The 23,742-nt window shown below is 38.0% G+C and overlaps 1 protein-coding gene and 1 pseudogene across 1 annotated transcript in view; both read right to left on the minus strand.

Moving 5' to 3' along the window:
* Positions 1-21,735, minus strand: part of LOC103274260 (leptin receptor) — a 40,847-nt gene extending 19,112 nt beyond the window's left edge. Inside the window, exons 1-8 of the mRNA XM_008071721.2 lie at positions 21,595-21,735; positions 19,507-19,651; positions 11,277-11,567; positions 11,004-11,121; positions 9,302-9,501; positions 6,062-6,210; positions 4,897-5,056; positions 4,697-4,779 (exon numbers count right to left, since the gene is read on the minus strand). Of these exons, the coding sequence (XP_008069912.1) occupies positions 4,697-4,779; positions 4,897-5,056; positions 6,062-6,210; positions 9,302-9,501; positions 11,004-11,121; positions 11,277-11,567; positions 19,507-19,651; positions 21,595-21,711 (1,263 nt within the window). The 5' untranslated portion in view covers positions 21,712-21,735. The remainder of the gene's footprint in view (positions 1-4,696; positions 4,780-4,896; positions 5,057-6,061; positions 6,211-9,301; positions 9,502-11,003; positions 11,122-11,276; positions 11,568-19,506; positions 19,652-21,594) is intronic.
* LOC103274259 lies at positions 14,419-15,262 on the minus strand (annotated as a pseudogene).
* Positions 21,736-23,742: the final 2,007 nt, after the last annotated feature.

Genomic DNA, 23,742 nt, shown 5'->3' on the forward strand with positions numbered 1-23,742 from the left:
GCGGGTCTCGAACCCGTGAGCTCAGGCAGTCCACTCACCTCAGCCTCCCAAAGGCGCGGGATTACAGGCTGAGCCACCGAGCCCGGCTTATGTCAGTTTTAATATTAAAACATTTTTATAACCATCAAGTAAAAATAATGTTAAATTTCCTCACTTTCTGGTATTACAAGATACTCCTGGTTCATACTGCCTATTCCCCCATCTCAGCCTAAAATTAACCATTTCTCTGAATAGTCCTGATTCCTTTTATTGGACGATGATATCAGAGACAAATCTGGACATGCCCCTTACTGCAGGGTGTCAATGTTTCGGGGACCCTCTTAGCTTACAAATCAAGGAAATGAGCTTGTATACTAACTCAGAATCTATATCTTTATCAAGCTAGATATGAGTTGACAGCGATGTCTCCAACTCTAACCCGTTCCCACATGGTTCATTCTGGTGCTTGTCTGTGACTTCCCAGTCAGATCAGCCCTAAGTCCCACCCTCTGCCATCCTGTCACTTACTTTATCCATTCCACTATATATGTGTAGTAATAGCATCATTGCTAACTCCTACTCCAGTAAGAAACAGGTCAACTGGAGTACAGTTCTTATGTACAGTTTGTCTTGCCTTTAGTCTTAAGATGCTACTTATTTCTAAAGTCACTAAGGTCTTTTCTCCCACCACATTCAGTGAGGTGGTTTCATACACTTGTAATCCAGGTAGATTCCCTTGTCACAGTCTGCAGTTCATCCTGGGATCCTCCAACCTCCTAAATGATTCTTGCATCTACATGCATCAAGGTTCACTCTGTGTGTTGCAAATTTCTATGGATCTCAGCAAATGCATAGGGCTATGTACCCATCATTTCAGTATCATACAGAATAGTTTCACTTTGAAAGATATCTTGGTTGCTTTCAGTTTAGAATGATTATGAATAAAGCTGCTTGTACATTCATGTGCAAGTTTCTTTGTGGACAGAAGTTTTCAGATCAGCTGAGTAAATACCTAGGAGTGCAATGTTGCGTCTTATGGTAAGGATACATTTAGGGCCAGGTGTGGTGGCTCAGGCCTGTAATCCCAACACTTTGGAAGGCTAAGGCAGAAGAATTGCTTGAGCCCAGGAGTTTGAGATAAGCCTAGGGAACATAGCAAGACTTTGTCATTACCAAAAAAAAAAAATCAGAAAAATAAGCTAGTGGTGCATGCTAGTCCCAGCTACTCGGAAGGCTGTTGTGGAAGCTGTAATCATGCCACTGTACTCCAGTCTGGGCTACAGAGTGAGATCCTGACTCAAAAAAAAAAAAGAAAAGAAAAGAATACATTGAACTTTATAAGAAACTACCAAATTGTCTTTCAAAGTGACTGAACCATTTGGCATTTTCAGCAGCAATGAATAAAAGTTTATTGCCTTGCATGTTCTCCAGCACTTTGTATTGTCAGTTTTTTGGATTTTAGTCATTCTATTAGGCGTGGAGTAGCATTTTTGCCTTAATTTGCAATTCTCTGGTGACAAATGATGTTGAACATCTTTTAATATTCCCACTTGCCATCTGTACATTCACTTTGGTTAGGTTTCTGTTCAGATATCTGGCCCATTTTTAAATTAGGTTATTTGTTTGCCTACTGTTGAATTTTAAGAGTTCTTTGTACAGTTTGTTTATAAGTCTTTTATGAGATATATGTTCTGTAAGTATCTTCACCCAGTTTGTACCTCATCTTTTCATCCTCCTAACAGTCTTTCCAGATTAGAAGTTTGTGACTGAATAAAGTCCAATTTACCAGTATTCAAAAATTAACAAAAAATAAAACAAAGAGGACATGAACCAATGAACTAAAAGAGCTCCCAATGCCTGAAGCAGAAATAAATTGAGCAACAAAATAAAGAGGAATCCAAGGTATAGAGTACTCATTGTCCATATTGATATAAACAAATGATGGAATAAAGAAGTCAATACATAAATGTGGGTGAACAGACAAATTTCCCATGCAGAAGAATTCTAAATAATGTATGTAGATCCTCAAGTAGGTGGAACACAATTTTCACTCTTTAGGCATGGGTTGCAGAGAGGGACTTCATTTCAAAAAAGTACAGCATAGAAAAAGGAAAACAGAGTACCTTTCCAGTAGGAAACCAGATAAGCACACCTCAGCCAAGTGAGCAAGCTTAACATCAACTATGTTAAGTCATGTTGGTAGCCTGTAGCCTGAATATGATGCCACTAAACAGCATTCTTCTTCCCAAAAACCCAGGACCCAATCCACTCATAAGATAACATCATTTGATGGAGATTCTACAAAGTTCCTGACCAGTACTCCTTAAATATGTCAAGTTCATAAAAAACAAAAAGGTCTAAGAAACTTTACAATCAGGAGGAGCATAAGGAGGTATGATTGCTAAAAGTAGTGTGCTATCCTGGATGAGAATCTGGACTAGAAAGAGAATATTTGGCAAAAACACAGGAAGTTTTAATCTGAATGTATCATTCTAATGTAAGATGTTAATAGTAGAGAAAACTTGGTGTGGAAATATATGGGAATTCTCTGTACTATACTGTCTTTGTTATTTTCCTATATGTCTGAAACTGCTCTAAAATAAAATGTATTATTTTTTAAAGTGCCAAAGAAATTATGTCCTTTTAAAGTTCCATACTTACCTGGTGGCTTTGTGGCTTACCTATTGTATATCCTTGGACAAATCTTATCTCAGTTTAAGGAGCATAGACTTGGAAAACCATAACCATTGAACTTTTACCTCAGTTTAGGAAACCAAAACAAAATAACACAAAGCAAGAATAATGTCAGTTAAAGATCATTCCGCTAATAAAAGGCATTCTAACACCTGCAAAGATGGTAGATTAGCAAGGGTGCTCTCCTTTTCCCACTAATCAGTCCTAAAGAACTCAGAGAGCTTTGCTGTCCAATCTGACAGTCACTAGCCACTTGTAGCTATTTAAATTTAAATTACTTAACATTTTTTAAAAATTTAAAAGTCAGTTTCTGAATCATACTAGGCACATTTCAAGCACTTAAGAGTCCCACGTGGCCAGTGGCTACCATCTTGGACAATGAAGGTATAAACCATTTCCATCATTACAGAAAGTTCTATTGGGCAGCATTGCTGGGGAAACATGAAATCCATGATATAAAGAAAATGTGAGAACTGTCTGGGAAGAAAGATAATTATTTTGCTCTAGGGTATGTTGGGGTGGGAGAAGAGAGATGGGGTAGCTGCAGCCTGGGCCAGAGGGCAGTTGACTGCAGCGATGAGAGGAGAAATTAAAGAAAAAGAAAAGCTACTTCAATTCTGCTCATGGCCAAGCCTGCTACTGCCTGAGGAACATCACTGCTTTTCCCTCATTGTGGAGACTCAGATCTCTGAGGCGGTGTCCATGGAGATCAAACAAAGAAGGTAGAGGAAATCTGTTAGGCAAGATTGGTGGTGAGTCAGCAGGGCCTCCATCCTCAGTGAGTTCAACATCCCATTCAGTCTCTCAGAGTACAGGCTATGAATACCCTGGGAGGTGAAAACATGCATAAAGTGCTAGGATACAACAAATGTCTCATGAATGTCAGTTTTTGTTGTTGTTTTTTGGGGTTTTTTTGAGTCAGAGTCTCACTCTGTCACCCAGGCTGGAGTGCAGTGGCACGCTCATGGCCACCGCAGCCCCGACCTGCTGGGCTCAGGCGATCCTTCCGCCTCAGCCTTCCAAGTTGCTGGAACTACAGACTCATGCTACCACACCCGGCTTATTTTTTGGTTTACTGTAGACACAAGGTCTCACCAAGTTGCCCAGGCTGGTGTCGAATCCCTGAGCTCACGCAATCCTCTTTCCTCGGCCTCTCAAAGTGCTAGGATTACAGGCTCGACCAACTGTTCATTCTTAATGCTGACTTTGAATCAGAAATATTGAAACAAAAAACAGTTTAAAAATTGCATTGATTATTAACCAAATGAAGTTAGGTAGTAACTAGATTTACAAACTAAGTGAACACAAATACTTAGACAATCCAACTTTTACACAGGAATTGGATTTACATTTGGAAAAAAACATTTTCAAACATGTGCTTTCATCTCCATTCAACTTTGGGGATGAAACTTACATTTCACATCGGAGGTGACAGAAACACTGTTTTACTTCTTGGGCTAAACTCCCAAATCAAACTTAAATTTGGTGTCTACAGACCAAATAATCTATTCACTTGGGACAGACACCAATTCATTTGGGAAAAAGAATGGTTGAAAATTGCTAGGCTGAATATCCATTATCGATGGAAATATCCATTTATACGCCATCGCACAAACGAAATAAACTCATGTTTTAGATGTCCTTGCAATGTGTTAGGAAGGCCAACATTTACATTGCTCAGAATTAAATATTAATACAAGTTTTGGACTCAAAGGAACACTAAATATCATCTTACATTTATACAGATGAGGAAACTAAGACCCAAAGAGTCTAAGTGACTTTGCCAAAAATAGCACTGACAATAATACGTTAGCCTGAGAAGAGAATTAAAATTTTCTAACTCCATGCCAGGGTTCCAGCCACCATACATCTTAGCCCTCTGCAAACACATCTCAAAAATGAAATGAAAATATAGTACCGCCAAGCATTCCAAAGATCAATGCTGACAGGATTAAAAACAATGGAAGTATATTTTTAAGAGTATAAAATTAAAATTTAAGAATAGCATAAAAAGAAAGAATACCTTCCACAGTAAGGTGACATTTTTCTCCTTTTTTGTCATATCTCCATTAATTATCCTCCAAAATTCAGGTCCTCTTGTGGGAACTGCAAAATGACAAGGAACCCAAGTTGTACATATGGTTTCGGAAGGAATATTTTCCAGGCATATTTGAAGCACACACAAATGCACTTTCAAAACACAGTTACAAAATCTCTGCAGACCTTTTATATCCATGACAACTGTGTAGGCCGGATTGCTCCAATTACTCCAATATCCCAGTCCATCTAGCCTCTTACAGCGCACCTGAACAGCATAGGCTGCACACAGATCTGGAACTGGGAGACTGGCAGATTTTGCTTTTGCATCATAAACCTCATACATCTGTAAAATAAGTCAAAACATCAGACTGATCATTACTAACATAGAAGTATCTAAAAAACCCTAAGTACATTTCATTTTAAACCTTAACACTATTCCCAAATTAAGAGAACTGATTTTGTGGCTTCTGGTTTCAGAACAGTGGCATCAGACTTGGTCTGTAAACTCCCTCAAGTTAAGAATTTTCTTATTTATCTTGTTATTCCTTCACTGATGTCAAGATTTTGGACTGGTTCACTTGCAACCTCATTTCTCAAACACTCTCCTGTCCTACTATTAATCCTTGATCACTCATCCTCTCTCCACAGAGACTTTTAAAATTTTAACCTACTGGCTTGATGGGATCTACTGCAGAGAATCTCTGATATCCAGTCTCCCTCAATAAGCAGCTAAACTTTCACATTTGTTTTAGTTGATATCATTGTGATCTAATAATTAATAATATAACTATTCACTCCTGATCTTTGTAGGTCTTTGCAGGCTGCCATCACAAAACTGACATGGAAAGTCAATATAGGCATGATTCTGGTTGTATGAAAAGTAGCTTCTTCCAACATGCATTCCACTGAACATATGTGAACTGAAAGATATTAATAGATGCTAAAGGGAAAAGAGTTCCTTGGGGAAATGAGTTTGGGGAATATGGAATGAAATAAAATCACAAATGTTTCTTTAACGCAGGAACTCTGAGCACCTTTAATATGTGTTATATATTAAACTCTACACTATATACCGCAACTTTACACTAGGAAGACATGCAATCTTTTTTCAAAGAACATTTTACGGGACCAATGTTCTGTAAAACACATTTTGGAAAATGAGGGACCACAGAAAATTTTGTACCTTAAAAAGATTAGACTTAGATCAATCTATTTAATGAAAATAGCCACAGAATGCAGGAAGACGTACTTTTATGACAACAAAATTAATCTTATGCAATAAACTCTTAGATATCACAAAAACAGCATTCTGTGAGGAAAGCTGAAGAAATTTCTAAGTAAAAGGTACCTTCCATTGTACTTCTTTTCCACTTAAGCCATAACGAATCTGGAACTGAAGGTTATTCTCTGGAAAGATTGGCTTTTCCCAAGATATTTTCAATAACCCAATGTTTACAGTCATTTCTGCTTTCACACTAGGTGGAGGCAGTGGCTTCACTAGAAATTTTAAAACAGTATTATATAATGGGAATTTAAATAGTAATAATGTCATCAAACATTATATTTGTCATACCTTATATTTATAAAGCAATAAATCTTTTTCAAAACTTTTCATTCATTATCTCATTTGTTTCCCTATTACTTTATGTGATACATTAAAATAGCTATTATCTCTATTTTGCAAATAAGGAAATCGACTGAAAAAACTCAATATATTATCCATGTCATTCTGCAAGTTAATAGTGGTAATACCTGATTAAAAATTGAGCCATTGGCTCTGCATGCAAAAGACACTATATTGAGCACAAGATAAATATCAATAGCAAACTGTGTTCTACATAGAGCTTAAATTAAAAACATGCACTGCATCAATTTCCACATGTGTGAGTCTGAAACTCCTTTCCTGCTGTCTATTATTAAGTATTTCTATGTCAAGGTCAAAGATAGTCTCTCAGAGTATAGCCTTGATGTTCTACAATCTGAAGAAAAAAGCTTTTAATGGGCAGAAGTAGATGCAAAATGACCTGAATGGCAACTGATTTTTTAAAAAATAGCTTTAAAAAACATATATATATAAACAAGACATGTTTAAAGGCATAATGTAAAAATCACAGAAATCCAAAGAAAAAAGTCATCTTTCTTGTTTTATTATCTTCTCAGGTTGTAACTTTCAGAGCTAAAGGCAAACTTTAGCTTAGGCTTATATCCTCTACATAGATTTTCCCCACGTTCTGAATCTTCTACTTTGAGGGTCACTCTTTCTAACAATAAAAGGCAACATAGAAGAAACTCAGCATCTTTGAAACTAAAAGCTTGAAAGCCCAAATGTAACAGTGCCTCTGAAGCTCCGAACTTTAGTCACAACTCAAGCCTCGATTTTACAATGAGAATTACACTTATATAGTCACGTCTCGATTATCTGCACTGATAGTGAAGGATTTCATGGAGAGGACATACATTCAGTTGGTATGCCAAGTCAGTCATTAAGAATTGTAAGCATTTCCACGCCAGCTGGTGAAGAGCTGTTCTGAGGATCACAGCCCTCAGAACTGGTTCCACACCTAACCATGACCCAGCACCTAAAAGGTCACTGCCTGGGACATCAGAGGCCTCTGGGGTGTGGCTAGAATACCACTCATTTTGGTGATTATTTTGACAGTCATCCCCGCCAGTGGACGATCATCAGTGGGGGGTGGCCCTTGGCTACAGTATGCAGGAAACAACTGCAGCAGCAAAAAGGGAAGCCAAAGGGCTAATGGTGTGAAACAAACCAACAAGAAAAACTAAATAATCTAAACCATATTAACACCAAATATAGATACTCTGTGTAGGAAAACTTTAAGAAAGAACTGACTGTAGCAGTTCTTGGGCCTACCTTACTGATCTGTTTATTTCCTCATGTCTTATGACTCTTAATATTGTTACGATTCAAAGGAAAAACACAAAGTCTGGATTTGTACAACATAGGTGTGCGTTATCATTCCCCCCCCTCCAAATCTCACTTTCAAGGCCCAACACTGTGTAGAGGTGTGGTCTCTTATTTGTACAGTTTTTTTGTTGTTGTTTTTTGCCATTTTTAAGCAACCAAGATTTAGACTGTTCATGACAAAAATGCCTAAATTTTTTTCTTAGGGTAAATTTTGTCACAATTATTCAATTCTTCATAGAATGAAAAAGCACTCTTTGTCACCCAGCAGGATGATATATGCTGTATTTCATCTCTTGAAAAGAGAATTTCTCCTCAGGTAAGGAAGTATCAATGTGTGAGAGACTTCATAAGATGTTGAATCTATGACTGTATCACACTGGATTATATGAGTATATTCAGTGAATATCGCAGAAAGGATGCTTTGAAGTTCAATAGTTTACCTAATTCCCACAATACTCATGCTGGGAAGGTATTAGGAACTATCCACATTTGATGGGTATTAAAATAGACACAGAGTATACATGTAACTAGTCCAAGTTTATAAAGCTAATAAGAAGTGAGGCTAACATTTGGATCCCAAAGTTGAATTTCCACACACTAATTAGGCAATATAAGCTCAACCTAAACTCTTTAGTTTGGTTTTGAAAGGAATAACATCAAAGGTTATTCAGATAGCACATGTCACTAAGTCCATGTTGCTTGTGTCATGTATTCCATGTGAGTGTGTTATTATCTGTGTGTGTTTGAGAAGAAGTATAGGAGTCTTTCTCACTTTTTCAGGATGTTTAGTACTGGAAAAGCATGACTTGCAGCAAAAATAACTCAAAATGAAATCAAATAGTAGGAAGAGAATCAAGTGATTATGACTTTATATTGACAATTAGATCTAATAATTAAGACAACTCTGTTCTATATTTAGGAAAATGTAAATCTTTTCCAAATGTGTACTAATTAATTGAAAAAATAATGAATCAAATACTGATTTTTGGCATAATTTCCTGACAAAATAATATGTAGCACCAAAAAATGTTCTTTCATTCCCGCTGCACAATCAATGGGTCATTTTTTTCAAAGACTTTGCAATAATATCGGAAGAATATGTCAAATTTTCCAAGGGCTCTTTTAATATGTTTGAAATAAAAATGCCTTTTGCAAAGAATGTTCTAAATATCATAGTGGATGTCATCTTCTTGTCTGGTTTCTCCACTTTAATTTTGAATGCTTCTGTGTCCTAACAGCCTCACAAATTCAAGCCTTAAGTTATGACGACTCAGAATTCCAAGACCCTCAGACTATCCCAATTAAACTTTTAAATTACAAACACTAGATATTTTCATAAATACACCAGAAGAAAAACATATGAAATAATCCATTATTTAGAAAAATATTACCAAAATTCACTCATAGTGATCCATGTAATTCATCAAAAAGTGCACTAAAATATTCCTACTGCTGAAAAAAGTATAAATGACTTGAACTCAAAACTGCTAAACTTTCTGAGGCTGATTATTTACTCAATTCCACTGTAAACAGAGATATTTTATTTTTCAAAATCGAGTGTGGACAGAAAAATGGCTAAAAATTAAACCTAAATATCAAACATTAAACCTAACTCGATCTGCTAATAAAAATGAAGACACATAACACAGCTTGACATACCCACAGAGTCAGGAAGGACACATGTTGGTGGAGAGTCAAGTGAGCCCAGAGAGTGATTGATCCTAATCCACATTGTATAGCCAGATAATAGAAAGATGGGCTGAAAAACGCATTCGTAAAAGCCATCCTTTTGCAAATGGCAATCTTTGGGCTCCGATACTGGATGAATAGATGGAATATCAGAACAGTAAAGGCTTCTCCTTAGAAGATAAAAAATACCCAATTAATACACAGCATTGACAAAAGCTATAAGAAGATATTTAAGAATTCTGATTTGTTGTTTAAAAGACAGAGTTTTGCTCCATAGAAAAATAGATGTTCTTAAATTCCCAGCTAGATCCCAATTCTATATCTTTTCTTAGAAACAGACAGTACTCTTGTTAGATATTTCATTAAACACTCAGAGGGATGCAAATGAAAAAATGTTTCAGCAAGGAGATAACAATCCAGTTAGAGATAAAACCTACAGCACTTTGAAAGTTAAACTAATATTATATATTACTGATACAATTTTAAAAGTAGTAATGGGCATTCCTGGGATGGAAAGGAAAGCAAATTCCTCACAACTTAAAGAGAAGATTGTATTCCAACACAATTTGAGATTCTAACTGAGAGTAAATTATAGCTTAATTGACAATGCCCTAATATTTTCAAGTTTGAACTAATATAAACTAAAATAATACCAATTCCTGATATATATACAAATTATGTAATCAAGTCTACTACCCATTTTATCAAAGAAGAAAAAATTTTTTTAATTTTACTAAACTGGGCATGATGGCTCACGCCTGTAATCCTAGCACTTTGGGAGGCCAAGGCAGGAGGATTGCTTGAGCCCAGGAGTTCGAGACCAGCTTAGGCAACATAGAGAGACTTGGTCTCTACAAAAAAGAAATTAAAAATCAGTCAGCTGTGGTGGCATATGCATGTAATCTCAGCTATTTGAGAGGCTAAGGCAGAAAGAGTGCCTGAGTTCAGGAGGTCAAGGCTGCAGTGAGCCATGATTGTGCCACTGCACTCCAAGCTGGGGACAGAGTGAGACCCTGACAGAAAGCGGGGGGGAGGGGGGTGGAAGGAAGGACATTTTATAAGTGAGTCCTAACCAACACCCCACCTCATAAAGCATTTCTCCTCTTCTTTGAAATAGCTCTTCTGCCACTATTTGTTATGAATACGATATATTTAAATGTCTAAAGTAGCAATTACTCTTTCCATACAGATGGGAGTTAGGAGGCTAGGAGGAGATACAAAATGTATCCTCTTTCACTGTCCACTTTTTTTTTTTTTTGAGTAGGAGTCTCACTCCATTGCCCAGGATCACCTAAGCCCAACAGGTCAAGGCTGCAGTGGCCGTGAGCGTGCCACTGCACTCCAGCCTGGGTGATACAGTGAGACTGACTCAAAAATAAAAATAATAAACATATATATGTTACTAATTTTTCTTGTATTTCATTTACAAGCTAAAATGCAATTATATAGAATTAATAGAATTGATAGTCAGAAAAGATCATTTAAAGTACAATTAAATTACAATTTTTTTAACTCTCAGGTGTGAATGTTTTTCAAGAACAGTCAATTCCCAATGAATTGCATTTAACCTTTCTCTTTCAGGCGAAAAAGATCATCTACAAGACTACTGTTATTGTACTATTTCTACAGAAAATTTTTTACAGAAAAACAAAAAAGCAAAAATGATACATACCTATGATACCTCAACTGCAAAGTACTTCCCACGAGTGATTGGATTGAATTGGTTGACCATCTGCAAGTCATTTTAGTTAAGTACCCATCAGTTTCACATGATATATTGACATTGACATCTATTTAAAACACATTAAAATATTAATACAAAGCAAAAGCACCAAAAAAATGAAAAAAAATTTCCTCACATCTTCACTGGGATTCTAATATAGGGAGGGTCTATCATGAAAATTTGACTTGTGGAACCAAAGGAAGAAACCCTCAGTATTCTTACCAATCACATATAATTCGGCATAGCGATGATGGCATTCATGTTCACTGCAGCAGTACACTGCGTCATAGGTAAACTTTCCTCGAGGTTTGGTTGCATTCAGATTGCAAAAAGTCACTTTGCTAACACGGTCACTCACAACACTATACTGGCTTTGAGGAATCTTCTCTGCTAAATTCATCCACCAAACAATCTTTTTTGAGGAAACAAGCTTGTTTTCATTTTTATAGATGCAGTGAAAAGAAACATTAGACCCAACACTTGTCAGAATTTTAGGTGGGAAGTATAGGACATCTGTAATGAAAGAAGAAAGGGAGGCTATCAGATGAAAGCAGAAAACATCCTATGTGAGCAATTTATGCCACATCCAAAAGATTCACAACACATGTCAGAGTTATATGACCCAAAATAAAATGAATGTATTCAGAAACTGGGTAACTCAGGAGTTGCCTGATTGTGTGCATTATTCAGTGTCTCAAGTACTCCCAACACTGAAGGGAGCTGAGCATCCACGAATGCCTTCACGATCTTCCAAACACAGAGGCTTGTTCATTATGAAATGTATTTTAGTCAGTAATTGTCACTTGCTAACTGACAGATTAGGAGATTGGTCAAAATGAAATATAGTTTCATTCCACAACATGTTTTCCACAGAGCCTGCTTTAGGAATCAGTGAAACCTGGGGCAAATTCTTAAAACAGATCACTAGGAGGCAAAAATCTTCAGCAAAAATGATTGCTGCTATTGTCCTGTTTGGGTATGTGAAGACTTCAAATAAGCAAGTAAGGAAACAGTATGAAATTTTTAAAAAATAGTTTAAAATGTAACATGAATATGCACCAATATACAAAGCAGAGAAAATGGTAAATACTAGTTTGTAATATCATTTTGAGTTATTTAATGCCAGTGTCCTCTGATTGAGGACAAGGACAGTCGATATTTTTCTAAAACATGATTTCTATTTTTTTCTTTTAATTTTTTTTAAAGATGTGGGGTACAATTCAGGGTTAGGTATACAAATGTTCATGATGCAGTTACCTTTGTTGATGAGGTATGCCCCCCCCTTCCCTAGGCAGATTCCCACTACTGCCAATCCCGCTTCCCCATCCGCCTTCCCGGCAGCTTTCCACTACTGCCAATCATTCTCTAATAGTATTATGATAATTGTTCAAGGTCCGCTTATAAGTGAGAACATACAACATGATTTCTTAATTCCTATACACAATTCCATGCTATATTTCAGTTCCCTACTGTTGGAAAATTAGTTTGCCTATTATTTGCCATGATGAACAGGATAAAAGTAAATAATGATTTCCCTAGGAAGAAATTATTTCCACCTTAGAGCATTACAAAAAGATCAGAACATTTCAATTGCACAATTTAAGGTAAATAATTTTCTGCTGATGGAATATGGATATCTGTGTTCACACATATTTCTAGATTACCCTTAAAAGCAAGAGCTAACAAAACTTAATTAGCATTTAGTGTTTACATTTTCTTTATTCTGTAAACGTCAATGTCTTTATATTTACAATCCATACAAGATATTTGCATTGTGAATGTCTACAGTCAAACAGAAACAGGAAAAAATGGATTAGCATGAAATTACTTAGCAGAAGCCAGACCATAAGATGTAAGGGCATAGCTGAGTACAACCTAGTCCAGGCACCATTCAAGATTCACTTGTACATTACTTACTGTGGAAAAGTACATCGCGTAGACCCAAGAGATCATTAACCTACCTTCAATCGACTCCACAACCTCCTTACTGAACTGCCTCAAGAGTCACAGAATAATTCTTGTTTTCGTTTTAAAGAAACTCAAAGCGTTTCACTCCCAAATCTAATGCGTGTAGTAAGGCTTAATCAAGAAATAAGGTTAAAGTCATAGCATTTTGACATGATTAGATGCCAAAGCCCAGGCTTAAAAGTAATAAAAAGCCGGGCTCGGTGGCTCAGCCTGTAATCCCGCGCCTTTGGGAGGCTGAGGTGAGTGGACTGCCTGAGCCCACGGGTTCGAGACCCACCTGGGCGGCGAGACCTCATCTCTACAATAAATCAAAAACTCAGCCGGGCGTGGTAGCGCCCGCCTGTAATTCCGGCTATTTGGAAGGCTGAGGCGGAAGGATTGCCAGAGCCCAGCGGGTCGAGGCTGCGGTGGCCGGGAGCGGCCACTGCACTCCAGTCTGAGCGACAGAGTGAGACTCCAACTCAAAAAAAAAAAAAAAGTAATAAAAATAAGTTAATAAAAACATGACAATTTGTAAAATTTACATTAAACAAATGTTAAAATTGGTATGAAGTAAACATCAGATATCTAATTTGCAAAATAATATAAACATATATTCTATCTTCATGAGATGCTATGCAATATTTAATTTGCAAAATAAGAAAACAACAATGATTTTCTTCATATGACAAGTAGCAATACTTTCGCAAGATCTACATTAATGAACTTTGTTTATTTATTTTTTAAATTCATTTTATTAAATAATTTATAAAGTCAGATCAGTGCATTGGCTTGCTAGGGGAAACCACTCCTTCCCACAGCCTGGCACAGGTTATGTTAGGTGTCAGAATATTCCCTTTAATTCCTTTTATTCACAATGCTCTGGACTGAAAGTGGAAAAGCAGATCTTTGCATATCAGAAAAGTTGCAACACATCCTGCTTTAAGTGGAGCACCAGGGTAAGCTGTTCCACATACCAACTTCCTCATCCGAGCTCCCCACCAGTCCCTGTCTGCTTTTTTTTCACTAATCAACTCTGAGATGCCTTAAATCTAAACAGTTTCCATTCAACCATGTACAAAGGGGTAGACAGGGAAGATGCCTCACTCCAACTCTCACCTTTGGGATTAAATAGCCTAAAACAGTGTAGGTGAACTATGGCCAAAACCAAGTGAAGATTTTTAAGGAAGCTTTGACAGAAACATTAGTAACATCTGAATTCAAATCCAGAAAAGAAGTGCTGCTGGAAGAAAACAAAGTCTTAGCCGATGTTCTGAAAATGCCTAATAAGAAGGGTTGGGAATGACCCTTTAGGCACAAGCTCTAAGAACTCTGGAGACAACAGGAGCTTCTGCTAAAACAGTCTGGACCTGCTGAGCCAGATGTCCTGAGGGCTGCCCAGCAAGCAGTCTGTCTTGCATACTGCAACTGTCTGGCTCAATCTACAGTGAGAGTCCTTCAGCTCCATCACAGAGTACTCTCCAATGTGTTATAGTTGTCCTTAAAGCTCTTCAATTCAAGGAAGTGCTTGGCACTTTACTCTTCTGACTGGAGGGGAGGTATGTCACCTGGATGGTTGTTGGGGAGACTTCAGGGGACTGAGTGAGGTCTTTGGCTGCTGACTGATGTTGTCGTTGAGAGCTTCCAATTCGTGCTTTGACCATGGTGGCCAGCTCACTCAGGGCTTCCTGATAGCACAGGTATTCATTCTGGCCAAAGACCCCTGTCCCATAGCGGGCTGTCTCATAGCCATCTAGCAGGGTATAAATGAGGGCCTTGTGCACACCCTTAAAAAGGAATGCTAGTATTTCGCAGATCTAGCAGGTAAGAGCAGAAATTCTTGCCCATTAAGGAACGAGGATGCCGGCCTTCAGCATGCAACGGGATCTCAGAGGCACGAATGGCATCCAGAGCTTTCATCCTGTACAGATAGTTGTAGCAATTTTGATTTCCCTGGGTTTCCAGCTGTAGCAGTCTAACATCATCATCTGCAAGGAGCTGGGGTTCATACTTGATATCCTGAACCCTTGATAGGCGAATATCAATCTCTTCTTTTAAGTTCTTGGGGGCATTGTGTCCCACAGGGACATGAGGTCCCCTTCGAGATTTCATTGCAAAGCGCCTGATTTGCCTCATCACAAAAGTAAATAGCAGTACAAACACCAGGCTCCCGTAGGCCATCACCAACATGACATTCACCCCGGAAAGCCAGTTACTGCCGGATGCCATGGCCTCCCTATCTGGCGCGGAACTGCTAGGGTTCCCCCTGCTGCCCTGCCTTGTCAGCCCAGGCTCCACCGAAGCGACGGCGCCCAGGTCCCCTGGAGCTGCACGGCCATTTTCTCAGGGGGGAGGACCAAGACAGACCGGGCCTGAAAACATCTAATGAACTTTATTAAAAAAAGGAAATTCTATTCATAAATATTAGCGAATTGCTCAATATGAATCATGAATCAAAACATTTTAAATAAAGTTATTTTAAGTGTGCTTATCACAGCTGTGGAAAATAGACTTTTTTTTGTTCTGGGATCAGATGTACCTATTTTTCTTCAAGGGGAAAAATATTCTCTTTAACCCATTAAAAGAGTTGCCATGTGTGAAATGCAAAAATTGCTTAATATCTGTTTCTTCTCTTTTTGTAGCAATAACAAAATGGTTAATAGGGTATTACAAGAATTCAGCATGTCTAAAGTTGTTTTCAATATGCAGGATAATCTAATCACAATATTCTCAGGCTTCATAAATTCTGGTAAACATCCTACTGACATTGATATGAATCATAAAAGGGTTAACGGTAAGGTAAAACAGAACTAGGTTTTTCTCTAAAAGTCCAAGACCTTCCAACAGCTACAGAGAAACTATCCAATTCATTTCAAAAGAATCCATAAGAATTCCTTGATTCAGAATAGCTAATGCTTACCTAACTGTGTACTTTGCAGGTGCAGTTGTGTCAATGAATAAAAAATGATAGTTAAAAAGATACTGATAATTCATATTCTACTTGCTACGGCAACAATGTGCCAGCCAACCTCTGTTCAAAGAAAAATTCAGTAAGATCCAGAAGTGTTTGGAAATGATAAGGCAGGTGTGCTAATTCACTCTGAATACATTAATAACTGAATACTACAGAATGTTTCTATTTGATGGATGCATTATAGAACCCATCAGTGATCAATGGAGTAGAGTCAAATAACGTTCAATACCTAGGCTAGGAAGGAAGATGCAAATCCCTTTATTGGAAGAACAGAAAGTTCCAAAGTTTTGGAGGAAGATACTTTGCTGTTGCACGCCATTCAGGAGACAAGGCCCAACTGCTGTGAAGTATAGAAATTGCTGCAGAGGCAATTTAGCAAACCTGAACTTAATAACCTAGCACTAAAACCTCATGTCCTAGGTATTGTGAAGGAAATGAGGCATTCCATTAAAATGCTCCATAATTAAGCCTACTGCTTACTAGTTTTGAACATCAATTTGTGCTACTTTGAAATCTTGCATAATTATACATTATGCACTTATCTGCCTTCCTAGTGTTTACAAACATAGATTTCAGAATTAGACAGGCAGCACCACTACTTTCTAACTGTGTGACTCTCTACAAGTTACTTAACCTCTCTAAATCTCAATTCCCTTATCTATAAAATCAGAATGACAGTACATACTTTATAGGGTTGTTGAAAGGATATAATGGTAATATATGTAAAGCACTTAGAACGGTGCCTGAAACACAGGAAGCACCTAGTTACTGTCAACTATCATTATCATTATTATTTATTATTATTACTATTCAACAAGGAATCTTGAACCTAATTATACGTGTTCATTCTAATTCAGTGCACAGCACGATCTCATTACATCACTGAGGTGGATGATACTGTAACAGAGAAATATCCTCGAGAGCTATTCAAATTGGTAAGCTTTTGTCCCTACGGCTGGCATTCCCAATCTGCTTTCTGTCTGGTGAGGTTTCTTTATCTTGGCAGTCAATGGCATTTAAGCTATCCAAGTTTGTAACAGTAGTAAGCTTAACTTCACACTCACTGCTAAAACAAAACTTCTGCCCTTTCTAAGCCAACATATTATGAAATCAAGCAAATTTAACCCTACTGACGTTGATATGAATCATAAAAGGGTTAATGGTAAGGTAAAACAGAACTAGAAATATGTCCATCCAAAGGCCTAAAAGTCTAAGTGGGACAATACAAAACAAAATCTTAGGCAAAGCATAACAGAAATAACTATTATGTGATATTACATCAAAATTCTCATCTTGATCCCACTGCACACATCTTTCTAAGAATTATTATTCTAGAAACGCCTTAATTATCACTCGTAAATCCTACCAAACTTTGACCAAAAACATTGATTCTTTTAGAATTTTAGAATTTTCCTCTTTTTCAGAGATGACAGATTTTTAGTTCTAATTAAGAAGGAAAACAGTAAGGAATGAAGGCTTTTTACTGCGGAAGAGAAACATTTTACCAGATGGATCAATAAAGATGGCGAGTCACAGGCCACTCAGTGGAGACAGGGACTGTTGACTTCTACTTTATTTGTAAAATGTCCCTCTTCCCTGCTCACTTCACCCCAAACACTATGGAGAAACCCCTACACAAGATACTTTTAAAATTTGATATTGTCACCGGTCTCAGTGGTTCAGTCTGTAATCCCACGCCTTTGGGAGGCTGAGGTGAGTGGATTGCCTGAGCCCGCGGGTTCGAGATCTGCCTGGGCAACTTAGCGAGACCTCATCTCTACAATAAATCAAAAAAATCAGCCGGGCATGGTAGCGCACGTCTGTAATTCCAGCTACTTGGAAGGCTGAGGCGGAAGGATCGCTGGAGCCCAGCAAGTCGAGGCTGCGGTGGCTGGAGCGGCCACTGCACTCCAGTCTGGGCGACAGAATGAGACTCTAACTCAAAAAAAATTGATATTATCAACTCATTCCTCGCTACATATGCACAGGTGGTCATTAAGACCTATTAATCAATGGCATACACTTGAAGATAGGAGATTTAGCCTTCCCTAGAAAAAGAAAAATTCCAAAAGCTGAATTGTCAGCATCATAATACACAATGTGATAATTGACTTATCTAAGAACTAGAGATGTGAAATTAACACCTTCTAAATCTGCTCACCCAAACCCCCGACTCTGGGTCAGGACTAACTGCTTCCCATTTGATAGCACCGGGTTTAACTTGTCTCACAACTGCTTAGTGAACGCTGAGGCTACAGACACATAAACTATGGGCATATATGATTTTGACTGAGTGCTTGCTAGAGGCAGGTGCTCTGGTAAGCACTTTTTGGGCATCATTTCATCTTATTCACTAAGGTATCCCTATTTTACAAAAGAGGAAACGAAGACATAGAAAGGTTGAGAAACTTTCCAAGTAAGTGGTGGGACAAGAACATCCATCAAGTTTTGTCAGACTTCAAAGTCAACGTTCTTAAATCACTCATGCTATTTGCTTTTTGACTAATCTATGCTTTCAAAATAGTAAGTCATCCGTAATAACCCTGTTGAGTTAGATGGGCTGAATACTTGCTTAATGTTTTACGTGGTACTTGGTAATACTTGATAACTCCATACAGCCATAATCAATCTAAGTGTAAACAAGAAAACTTTTGTCCTTTTGACAGGCCAGCCAAAGGACTGTTGTCTTCCCATAGTCACAACTTGGCATGTGGCAAGATTCTTCTGAGGCTCCTGGGCCACTATGTAAAAATAAAACACTGCACTTCAGCTTATGAACAAGCTGCAGTGTTTCAATGTTAAAAATGACCATAGGCCAGGTGCGGTGGCTCATGTCTGTAATCCCAGCACTTTGGTAGGCTGAGGTGGGAGAATCACTTGAGCCCAGGAGTTTGAGACCAGCCTGGGCAGCACAGCAAGAACTTGTCTCTACAAAAACTCGAAAAATAAGCCAGGCATGGTGGTGCGCACCTATAGTCCTAGCTACTTAGGAGGCTGAGGTGGAAAGATTGCCTGAGCCCAGGAGGTTGAGGCTGTGGTGAGCTGGGATCATGCCACTGCACTCCAACCTGGATGACAGTGAGGAAAAAAAAAAAAAAAAGCTTAAAAATATGAAAAATTTATACTGAAAATTCTTAAAAGCAAGCATCTAAAGTGAAAAGAATTCATTTATTATGAATTCTTGTCAGATTTTTGTCAAATAAATAGACTCGGTTTTCAAATGTAAATTAAGGAACTATCAATACAAGTGGTGCTCTGAATTTGTTAATGGGAACTACTATATTAACTGTTTACCTTTTTAATAAGAAAGCAATCCAACAATACACTGCTATGAAGGCACATAAACCTAAGAGCTCTAACACAGTTTTAACCAACAAATTAGATAGCCTATTCAAAATTTAAATTAAAAAGTTAATATTGTGTTTCTCCTTTTGATTTAAGGCCATAAAATTTAAGATGCTTATAAGACACCAAAGGCAAATTCTGGAAATGCATTTGCCACTCGGTGGAAACAGTTATTCTATTACCTACCTTGTATGGTATAGAAATGAGGGGTACTCCAGTCACTCCAGGCTCCTGGGCCATCCAGCCTCTTGCCCCTCACCTGAACCTCATAGGAAGACCCAGGAAGCACACTGTCTACTAACAGGGATGTGGCTGAGACAATCTCGTCGACCTGTTAAATATTATTTTAAAACAGAGCATCAGTAAGGAACCTTTAGCAAAACTGATCCTCAGCAAGTCTCCACAAATTTCAAGGAACTGAAATCTTACCGAGTAGTTATCTGGCCACAGTAGAATTAAAACAGAAATCAATAGCCAAATAATTAATGTTTGCACATTTTAAATAGCCTATGGATCTAGGGGAAAAAATCATAATGACATCTAGCAAACACTGTTACTGAATGATAATGGATAGACCTTTAGGATTCTGAAAACCCAGCTGACATCAGTGGGAAGCGTCAAGCCAGTGCTGCCAACTATAACACACACCTGGCACCGAGCACCCTGCAGGGTAGACTACAAGAGATCCTGGAGGAGAGCCGCCCAGGAGGGCATGAACGACTTGAAGAACCTGAGCCTGATAATCAGCTGCAGTGCATGAACCAAAGCACCGTTCACAAACAGAGGAAAAACAGCTGAGACCAAACCCTGCATAAAACTACCACCAGTGGAGAACTGCTTAGCAAATAAATTGCTAAGACTTTACTCAGGACCATCACAAATAAACTCAGTTGCCCGATAATGTACTCCAAAGTTATTAAACTCTCTGGCCTCTTAACACTGTTGAGGACACAGGGAGTCTTAGACTCAAAATGATGAAAAGCCTCGGGAACGCATGAAACGACATCAGATCCTTCATATCCAAAATCCTATTATCTTCACTTTACAGATGACAAAACTGAAGCCCACAGAGGCTTTTTCCATCCATGACGCTGAGGTCCCATCTTAAAAAACTTTGCTCAGATCTTAAAAGATCGGTTATTCCTCTAAGTTATCTTACACCTAGTTTCTCAAAGTGCCAAAGTACACTTGGCCCAAGAGACCATTCATGAGCTCCTGCCCCTCCTGGCCACCAGTCTCTGACTTCACCCACTATGACTGTCACCCCCTCCTTGGCACTCCGACCATGCATTGCTGTCCTCCCTCTGTTTGGAACCCAGTTCCCAGTTCCAAGCACCTACATCGCCATCTCCTTCACGTCCCTGCTCAAAGGCCACCCTCTCCACCTGGCCTGCCTCGATCTCCACTTAATATTGCAATCCTCCATCCCTTACCAGCACCCCCGACTCCACCTATCCTGTTCTATTATTCCCATATACCCTGATGCAAGTAGGACGGTTGCTAGCATCTAGGAAGTGCTCAATAAATACTTACAGAATAAACTGTTAAGTTATTCAATGATCCTTATAAAGGCACAGTAAGGAAGACTTGATTCAGGACCAGTGCAACAGGGAGCAGGGGAGAGAGATTTGGACTAACTCCCCACATAGCATGGGACAGTGGGAATTTACAGCCAAGGAACACTATGGGGGTCAGTGGATGGAAATCACTAAGTGGTAACAACAGGGGTAAGGGAAATTCTGGCAAAACCGACCTAAATGAATTTTTGCTGAAGAAGGATGAGATGATCAAACATCACCTAGAGGATGGTGGAGGATGAGGAAATTCATGAGCTATCAATCAGATATCAAGGATGGGGAGTTCTTACTAAAATAACAGCAGTCATTTGTTAAAACTGGGTTTGAAAAGGAAGTTCACAGATGGGCATAGCAGAAGATTCAGAAGCCTGACTAAAGTTTGACCAAGCAAAAATTTTCCCATCACCAGATTCAGAAGTAGACTCAAATATATTAAACAACTTTCTAAAGAGTGAAATGTTAAAAACAGTGGACGGTATGTGGAAAAAATTATAATTGTGAATTCGAGTATCTGTAACTAGACTTCCCTGTACCAGTGGTGGATAAACAGACAGATATATAGATATACACACATATCTATTCTCGTTCTACTCCCAGGAGCATGTATATTCAGCATGCAAAGGGTAGTTTCTATGGGACTTAAAGGGGTCTTTAGCCACTTTTCAACTTTTCATTTTATTTACTAAAATATACTTACTTCTCTCATAATTGCTGTAGAATTCTCTGAATATTTCACCTGATATTGAAGTGGAAATGGTGTCAATGTTGGGCTGGACCAAGAAATCTTTAAGTTACCATCATCTGTGATTCCCATACGCAAGCCTAAAGGTGGATCAGGCTTCACTTAAGAAAATAGAAGAAGAATTTTAAGTCAAGCAATTTTTCACGACAATTGTACCTTAGTAAGAGAAAGCAAATGCATCTTCGGCACCCCCTGCCTTTCAGTTACTTAAAAGGTGACTCCAATCCAAGGACTGATTAAATCCAGAACCAAAACAAAGCTAGAAGGCTGGGTCTGCCCCTTGTACTTTATCATAGTGATACATGTATGCTCATCTTGTGCCCCAAGCAGTAAAGTCTATAACTCAGTAAATGAGTTTAATTTGCTAAATGTGATTTCCTGCTTAACTTTATTTAAGCCAGCACTTCTCAAACTTATTTAAAGTCTTCTCCCAACCCCATCCACTCCACTGGTTCTAGTGGGTAACAGAAAAAAGCATTCTGCAGAACACTATTTGGAAAATGCACAGAACTCTCCAAAATTCAGCTTGTCAACTAATTTTAAATCACAATCATCCAGACGCATCTATTCAGATAACCCACAGCATGAAGAGTCCCATGCAATAAATGCAACAGCAGGAGGCGCTGGCTTGTCACCAGAAGTCAGAATGAAGTCTCTCAGCTTGAAATAGAGTTTAACTTGGTAAATTACTACTGAGTCCAAATGTATGTGGGCATGTTTATGTATGTACATGAATCTGTGTATATAAACACTTATATAGAGTTTTACCCATACAATAAAACTTTAAAAATACTTATAGAAACAGTTTAAACATTTTACAATAAAAGATTGCTTGAATAAATTAAGGTTCATACCATAACAGAAATCTATGCAGTCATTAAAAATAATATTGCCAAAGAATATTGAAAATGCTTAATATTGTTAAATTTTAAAAGTTGATCATACATTTATACTGGGATGCCTGACTTGTTAAAGTTAAAACAAAGTATATGTACAATATACATTAAAAATAGAAAGACTGCCAAAATGATAGAAAATAGATGATGCCTCTTCTTCTTTGTACATTTCTATATTTGCAAGGTTTTTACAATAAACATAAATTATTTGTGTACATAGAAATTATCATTACATTGAAACATGAATTTATTTAAATTTTCTTTTCAATAAATAAAATGGCATAAGATATTTTTTACATTCTATATCTTCAGGATTTTGGACATAGTTTTCCTCATTTCCTTTAGTCAAAATTGATAAGAGTTTACTTAATGTGACATATTACAAATTTCATTTACTTTAAAGCAAGGACAGTTAAATGCTAAAGTCTGGAAACAACAAGTGTTATTAGCTGTGTTCCCATGACCAAACACAAAACAAAACAAATATACCAAAGAGAAGCAAAACCATAATACTACAAACTTTTGTACATTTCCTATCTGCATATTGTGAAAGTTATCACTATCAAAATGGAGTCACTAATGTCAAACGCTAACAAGATAGAAAGAGGAGGTCATGAAGAAGAGGCCCTCAACAAATACACCTATGACAAGGAATTCCTCAAAACCACAGTGTTGTAAGCCACTTGCACGAGGACATTTGCTTACCAATGTCTGTCTTACCAAGGAGCTAATGCCAGCCCCTCCAACAAGTCCCTGGAGCCAATAGTCTCTGATTGAAAACAGCTTACATGGATGTCTCCTTTTTGTCTTTAAAAGCTTCCCCTTTGTTCCAACCTCCTTGGATGCACCCATGGTCACATGGCATGGGTAACCTATATTGCAATCCCCTGCTATTCCTGAACAAACATTGAGCTCTGGTGTGCGTAAATATGTTATGTCCGTCGAGCATGAATTAAATAGCAGCTCATGAATATGCAATGAGGAAATACAATACGCAATTTGGGCATGTCTACAATTGAATTGTCTACATCCAGGCCTCCTGGCCTTGCTGAGTTAAGACTCCCCCCCCTTAAAAATTAAAAAATACCAAATGCATTTAATTCTCCCGTGACTGGAAAAGAGGGTGTATGGCCCGTTACCATCGTGATGTCTTATTTAAGAGGAACGAATGGGCGGTTCTAAGTGGTATGGCCCTGAAGTAAGAACC

The sequence above is a fragment of the Carlito syrichta genome, unplaced genomic scaffold (assembly GCF_000164805.1).
Source record: "Carlito syrichta isolate Samal-C Ts95f unplaced genomic scaffold, Tarsius_syrichta-2.0.1 Scaffold314680, whole genome shotgun sequence".
Taxonomy (NCBI): domain Eukaryota; kingdom Metazoa; phylum Chordata; class Mammalia; order Primates; family Tarsiidae; genus Carlito; species Carlito syrichta.